Raw genomic sequence first — 6,885 nt, 5'->3', positions numbered from 1 at the left:
TAGAGTCCACCCCAATCCACACGTGAACAACTTCTTACAAGAGGCTACATGTGAAGAAAGCCCTTTGGTATTAACCTTAGAAACTAAGGTTTGGAGAGACAATTGAAAAAGAGAGAAAAACTAACGCACATCACTAACTTGTGAGAGTGGACTGCTCTAGAACAATGCTTTGAAGATCACTGAGATGGGTTTGACTAGAAAGTGGTTTATGTCAAATTGAGTAGAATTGCTCGAAACCTTTTGTCGCCTTTAACTGTGTGTGCTTTAAATGTGTCGCTATGTGTGCTTCAACGCTGACCTTTCAAAGGGCATCAAAGGCCTTCAAACCTTCAAGAGAAGGCATCTTAGAAAATAAAACCAACAATATATATATATATATATACATACATACACATATATGTGTGTATACACGGACATACACACAAGTGTAGTTGGTAGTCACATAGTTTTGTAGCAATCTTTTGATGCTTCTTTCTGGAAACATTGATAAAACTACTATAATATGAGTTCAATTATATATAATTGCAACAATACACCATAACAATCTAGTAACCCGAGAGATTTCGAAAATCTAATTCAAGTTGCCGACGTCGTTGAGTTGAATTTTCGCAAAGTCTTTGAACAAAGGTCGAGATCCGCCCTTCATTAAAGTAGTCTTCACATTATTCATGTAATCTCCCCAAGTGACAGGCTTAAACTGGGGTGGATGTGCCTTGTCTATGAGATGGGATGGAGGTTCGATCATCGTTTCTTCATTTGGGACCAAAAACATGGCAAATGATAGGCGGCCCTGTGTCTTGTTGAGCACAACTCGATGCTGCACACTTCGAAATTTTTGGTTTGTCCATACCTATAACACGCCAAGATTGTCACGAGTAAAACAAATGCATTAAAGGGTTAATACAAGGTGTGGGCGCTTGTGCATGTGTGTGAAGGGTTATTACAGAGAGAGAAAAACCTCGATTGAATCCCCCATGTTGATGACAAGTGCTCCGCTTTGAGGCTTCACTGCAACCCACTTATCATCGCTTGCTCTTATTTGCAAGCCTCCAACCTGATCTTGATGCAAGATTGTGATGCAATTTGGATCCGTATGGGCTGCTACCCCATATGCAATTTCAGGTTGTGGACAAGGTGGATAATAATTGAAGCGAACACTTTGCTTCCGTGATAGCAGATGGCGGGAAAATGTGTCGTGATCCAACCCTAAGCTCTCTGCTAAAATATTTACTATTCTTCCCGCAAGATCCACCAAAGAGCCATTAATCGTCTCAATGACCTTGCTGGGAAAGGGAAAAAAACTGTTAGTATAAACATAGATTGTCATTTGCAATTAATTTTGCTATAAAATTGGAGCTAGATGTAGCTAGATTCAACCTTGGGAATGCCTTGGTGCATGTAAATCAGGAGGCTTTGCGGAAATGTAACCACCAACAAATATGCCATGATCTCAACACAGTTTGTGGATACCCCACACACACACACACACACACACACACACAGAGACCTTACCAGAATGCTGGGTTGCCGTGCTCAGGCCAAACCTTTGATGCGATATCCTCCGCACTAGAGGATGCTGTAAAGGTGAGGGCCTCCAGCCATGGAGCTCGGCTCTTGTGCTGTGTGAAGGTGCCCTCGTAGCCTTGGAATCTTCCGACGGCAGCTTTCTCCTTCAAGTGGGAGGGCAGCGAGAAGAACCCATAGCCCGCCTCCCTCACTTCGGCCAGCAGCTCTTCCGGCACCCCATGGCCGACCAGTTGGAAGAAGCCCCACTCTGCGCATGCCTCCGCCACCAAAGGCAGTAGCTTCTTCTTCTCTTCGCCGCACTCCAGTAGAGAGAGGTCGAAGGTCGGCAAAGTAGCCTCGCAGGATGCTTCTTCTGCCCTCTCTGGCTCAGGATAAATGAAGCGTTCGGGCAGCGCACGGTCAGTCCCTTTGAGAAGAGAGGCAAGGTCTCCGGTGTTCAATGGCGTCGTGGGGAAGACTGATGGGTTTGCCACACTCAGAAGAGCCATGGCTCGCTAATTGTCAAGGCAAATTGGGGAGGAAGAATTGGGTACTGTCCGAGCTTATGGTGTGCACAGAAATATAAGGGGCGTGGACGACGATGCACACAAGAAGAAGGCATCGGCTTCTTCTTCCACTCTTTTGGATGGAACCCTTCAACCACTGCTCGCATAAAAAGCCATTCATTGGAAGCACCAGGAAAGGACCTTTGACCTTTATCCACAACATAACATTGTTTGCACCTTGGCTCTATAAGGGTTATCGAGAGGGGCCCTTATCACCGCGTGGTCCAGCCCTACAAATATTTTGTCATGTACTTCTTTGAAATCGGGGATATAGGGTTAATGGCTTAATTCTATGTCTCTCTTTCTTTCATGATACCTTTTGAGGTGTTGCATCACAGGGTCGTGTCAGGAGTGTTAAAACTCAAGAGGAAATGACCAGCATGTTGGACTAAGCAATAACCAACCGCGCTGGTGTGGCTGGTCAAAAAAACGAGGTGGCTACTTGAATAAGCGAGGTGGCTGGTTAAACAAGAGACAAACAAGCGCGGTGGTGAAATCAATGCTTTGGACACAAACCAGCATGGTGTTCATGAGAGGACTAGCATGCTTATTAGTGAACAAGTTCTTAAATACACTCCTTAATATTTGGATAACCTCCACCCAAATTCGGTGCACTAAATCCACATGGATCTCTATAGTTATGGATAAATTTCCCAAATTTTTCGAAAGTTGTAAATTGCATAATTGGCACCTGCTAAAGAGCAGTTAGTTGTAGCTAATTGGTGCAAAATTTTGGGAATCTCTCTTCTAAAAGGTTGTAGACCACAATAGGGTGATACTTCAACACCATTAGAAGCTAACTCATGGTTGGTGAGATTGCACCTAGTATGAAATCCACTACAATAATAGAAGTACACTATGTATACCCAGTTTGTTGATTTAATATCAAATTCATCGCCTTCCACTTTGGACGGAATCCTTTGATTAATAGTAAATTGGGAATCCTTTGATTAATCCTTCTTCCATTTTGGATATGCAAACCTTTGTTAAAAGGCTAGTTGAACAAAACAAGGTGGCTAGTTGAACAAAGCAACATGGCTATAGTTTGTAAGGTTTCCCCCTTTCAAAAATAGGGGAAACACTTAAGCTGTTGGGGCTGATGTGAGTGGAAGTGTGGTTGCACAGAATGCAGGTCAGCAATCACAGTCCTTGAGTAGACCAGGAGAGTCCTCATCTACTGGGTCTGTTGATAGACCATGGAGTGGCAGGCTGCGTCATAATACCAGTCCTGCAAATGTGATTAGTACATCACGTAAAGGAAAAGAGAAAGTGGTTGAGCCCCTTGGTATGCCTGACATTTCTGCAGGGCATTCTCATGTTGATGGAGAGTCTAGTGGCTCAGATGAGCCTTGATGAGGAGCTTGGGATCCCAGCTATGAGAACACCTGGTGTAAAGAAGGCTATGGAAGCCATGAATGAAAAGCTGCGAAGATCTGGGAGAGTGAAAAACCCTGTGCAGAGGTTTACCTATGATGGTTATGTGGCATATCACTATGCATATATGGCAAAGATTGTGCAGGTTGTAGAGCCCACATGCATTGATGAGGCTGTTGGAAATGTGTGTTGGGAGAAAGCTATGGATGAGGAGATGGATGCACTATATGGAAATGAGACTTGGGATTTAGTGCAATTGCCTGAAGGCAAGAAAGCCATTGGATGCAAGTGGGTGTACAAAGTAAAACATAACAGTGATGGAAGCATAAACAGGTATAAGGCTAGATTGGTAGCCAAAGGGTATGCGCAGACATATGGCATTGTGATTATGAGGAAACTTTCAGCCCAGTTGCCAAGATGGCAACAGTGAGAGTTGTGATAGCAGTGGCTGCGTCAAAGCAATGGTCTTTACATCAGATGGATATAAAGAATGCATTCTTGCATGGGGATTTGCAGGAAGAGGTGTATATGTTGCAGCCACCTGGTTATGAGGATGTGAGTCACCGCGAGCATGTTTGTAGGTTGAAGAAAGTCTTGTATGGCTTAAAACAAGCACCAAGAGCATGGTCTGACAAGATTTCTGAATATCTTGTCACTATTGGCTTTCATGTAGCCAATGCAGATTTCTCACTATATGTGAGACATGGTGATAGAGGGGTTGTGCTTGTTGTCATCTATGTAGATGACTTAATCATTATGGGGGACCATGATGCAGAGATCTTTGATGTAAAGATCTTGCTTAGACAGAAGTTTGAGATGAAGGATTTGAGGGAGCTCAGATATTTCTTGGGCATTGAGGTGATTAGGTCACCACATGGTATTGGATTACTGCAGAGACAGTATGGCTTGGACATGTTGTCCAAGTATGGAAGCCTATTTCTGTGCCATTGGATCAGAATGGCAAGTTGAGTGCAGATTCAGGAGAGATTTTGAAGGATCCTACTATGTATACGCGCATAGTAGGAAGTTTGATCTACATGACGATCACCAGACCAAATTTGAGCTATGCTATTGGGTTGGTGAGTCAGTTTATGCAAGTTCCACGGAAATCGCATTTGGATGCAGTGAGACGCATACTGAGGTATGTGAGGTCTACTTTGCATTGTGGACTGTTTTATGAAACTGGGACAGAGATATGTGTACATGGGTACATAGATGCTGATTGGGCTGGTAGTATCTCAGATAGAAGATCTACTAGTGGCTTCATGTATTCATTGGGGAGTGCTGCTGTGACTTGGAGCAGCAGCAAGGAGCAGCCTACGGTTGCTCTATCCAGTACAGAGGCCGAGTACAGAGGACCTGCTATGGCAGCATGTGAGGTAGCTTAGTTGAGAAAGCTACTTGCAGATTTGGGTCTATCAGTGGATAGACAAGTTGTCATTTTCTGTGACAACATTAGCAGTATACAGTTGGCCAGAAACCCAGTTTTTCATGCTCGCACGAAGCATATAGAGGTCCACTACCATTTTGTCAGAGAGAAGGTCTTGGGAGGAGACCTTGACCTTGTTTATGTCAGCCACACAGGATCAGGTAGCTGACATTTTCACCAAAGCATTGGGTACAGAGAAGCTCCGCATATTCAGGGCTTCGCTTGGTGTACATGAGATGGAGTTGAGCTCGAGGGGGAGTGTTGAGATATCGAGCTCGTCTAGTGAGGCGGTGGACACTGATGACCCGCCTGGGGGATAGGCCCCACACTTACACCACTGGCATGGTTGGTGAGATCATGGGTGATATGCGGCCAGTGGGATGACAGGCTGTGTGACAGCCATTCTAGAGACTGGCATAGTTATAGCGCCGGCTCATTATAGTACCTCCTCCTTCAAGAGCCTTATGTATCTATGTTTTGCCAAGAGTAAATGTTTAAAAAAAGTAGAACCAAACTTAATCTATTTTTGTGAGTCTCACTTACGTCTAGGCTATCTTAGCATTAGGAATATTGTGTGCTTTTCTCGCCTCGATGTTTCTTCTTTAAGCAAACAAAGAAATTTACTCTTTTCATTAGGTGGTAGAGACGAGCATGCAATAGAATAAATTATATCCTCCATTAGGCCCCCTTTGGTTTCTCGTCCCAACTTATTTGCACTAGTTAGCTACCATAACCATAATAGGGGGTGTTAGGTTATAGTATGTATCGTATATCAGTTTCTTACAAACAGTACAGTAATATATTGTGCTCACCTAAAAAACTCCTCGCCATTCTCTGGATCCACCATTGTTGCTAGCTTTTGTGTTTCTTTTTGACACATATGATCAACCTCATAAAAGGTTGTTCATCATTTTTTCTTAAAAGTATGTGGGTCCATCTTATCCTTTTATGCTAGAATGTCACGACATCCTATCAACATTGCGCATTTAACTTTTCAAATTCCTTTCATTGGTGCATTAAATTCAACAAAATTGATACCTCAACAAAGATGATCTATGAGAGTACAAGTACTGGGCATTGATACCAAGGAGGTTATCCTCCCCCCTAGATTGTTTCTCTAGGTACTTGGCCATCCGCTTTCTCTCTTCCTTTGACACATGGCATAATAAGGTCTCTTTTTAATGCATTCCAATGCATAGATCATGGAAATCTTATCTGTGACATGAGATGCAACCTATCCGTGTTCATGGGTGCTTCACAAAAATATGGCAAAGGTTTATGGTTATTAACAAAACAAGTACACTTTTGGAATAATCAATGAGATAATGGTAGTTTATAATTATACTTGTTAAGTCTTACTACCACAGATATTAGCTCCGCTTTGTTCTCTGTAAACACATCAAGAAGAGAATCCTCAAACAGCATCTCACGTCATGAGAAAAAGTTGTCGAGAGTAAACTTGCTTTAAATATTGCGATTTATCCAATAATACAATTATATATTTCTATATTCTTTGAAGGCATACCTCATTTGATCTCCTTAATCTAGGCCTGAACACAGTGGTTTCCCTTCCACATGTAAAAAATCTTGTTGTGCGCTAAGAAACTCCCATTCCATGTTACGCATTGCTTGCTTAAATTTTTCATTCTTATACATCTATGTGTCATCCCACAAGAGCTTATATATGCCATTAAGTTCTCATGATGCCAAGGAAGGCATACTCTCAAGGAGTAAATGAGGCGACCCTTGTCTTGTATGTAGTTGTGGTTAAAGAACTTAATGCAAAGATTCTTGTAACATTCATTGACCCTTCAAATAGAAGGATTGGGAGACAACATGACATAGTGGAATCAAAGGCAATGGAGTTACATTCCTCACCTGCAAATACAACTGAATCTGATTCTGCACATGTCTTGGGAGTTTCTCTATAAATATATATTGTGATCAATCTTTTTACCATGAGTTGATCTAAGACCTCCATGTGAAGTTCACTATCATAGTTTATCATGA

At 42.5% G+C, this 6,885-nt stretch overlaps 1 protein-coding gene across 1 annotated transcript; it reads right to left on the bottom strand.

The window, feature by feature from the left end:
• Positions 1–348: 348 nt before the first annotated feature.
• Positions 349–2,221, bottom strand: LOC147641660 (fe(II)/2-oxoglutarate-dependent dioxygenase 1-like). The gene is made up of 3 exons (XM_086797585.1): positions 1,513–2,221; positions 959–1,283; positions 349–850 (listed from the first exon to the last, which is right to left on the bottom strand). Exons 1-3 carry the CDS (start codon positions 2,013–2,015, stop codon positions 572–574), a joined length of 1,107 nt encoding a protein of 368 aa, XP_086653711.1. The 5' UTR covers positions 2,016–2,221; the 3' UTR covers positions 349–571.
• Between the last annotated feature and the right edge of the window lie 4,664 nt (positions 2,222–6,885).

The sequence above is a fragment of the Cibotium barometz genome, chromosome 1 (genome assembly GCF_041138505.1).
Source record: "Cibotium barometz isolate CiBa-2024 chromosome 1, ASM4113850v1, whole genome shotgun sequence".
NCBI classification, from domain to species: Eukaryota; Viridiplantae; Streptophyta; class Polypodiopsida; order Cyatheales; family Cibotiaceae; genus Cibotium; species Cibotium barometz.
Note: the sequence above shows the minus strand (reverse complement) of the source record. Positions and strands in the feature narration are given on the sequence as shown.

Coding starts and splice junctions, on each gene's coding strand:
- LOC147641660 (XM_086797585.1), bottom strand. CDS start 2,015: ATGGCTCTTCTGAGTGTGGCAAACCCATCAGTCTTCCCCACGACGCCA. Junction 1,284..1,512: donor CACGGCAACCCAGCATTCTG/GTAAGGTCTCTG, acceptor TCCCTTTCCCAG/CAAGGTCATTGAGACGATTA. Junction 851..958: donor ACATGGGGGATTCAATCGAG/GTTTTTCTCTCT, acceptor GGCGTGTTATAG/GTATGGACAAACCAAAAATT.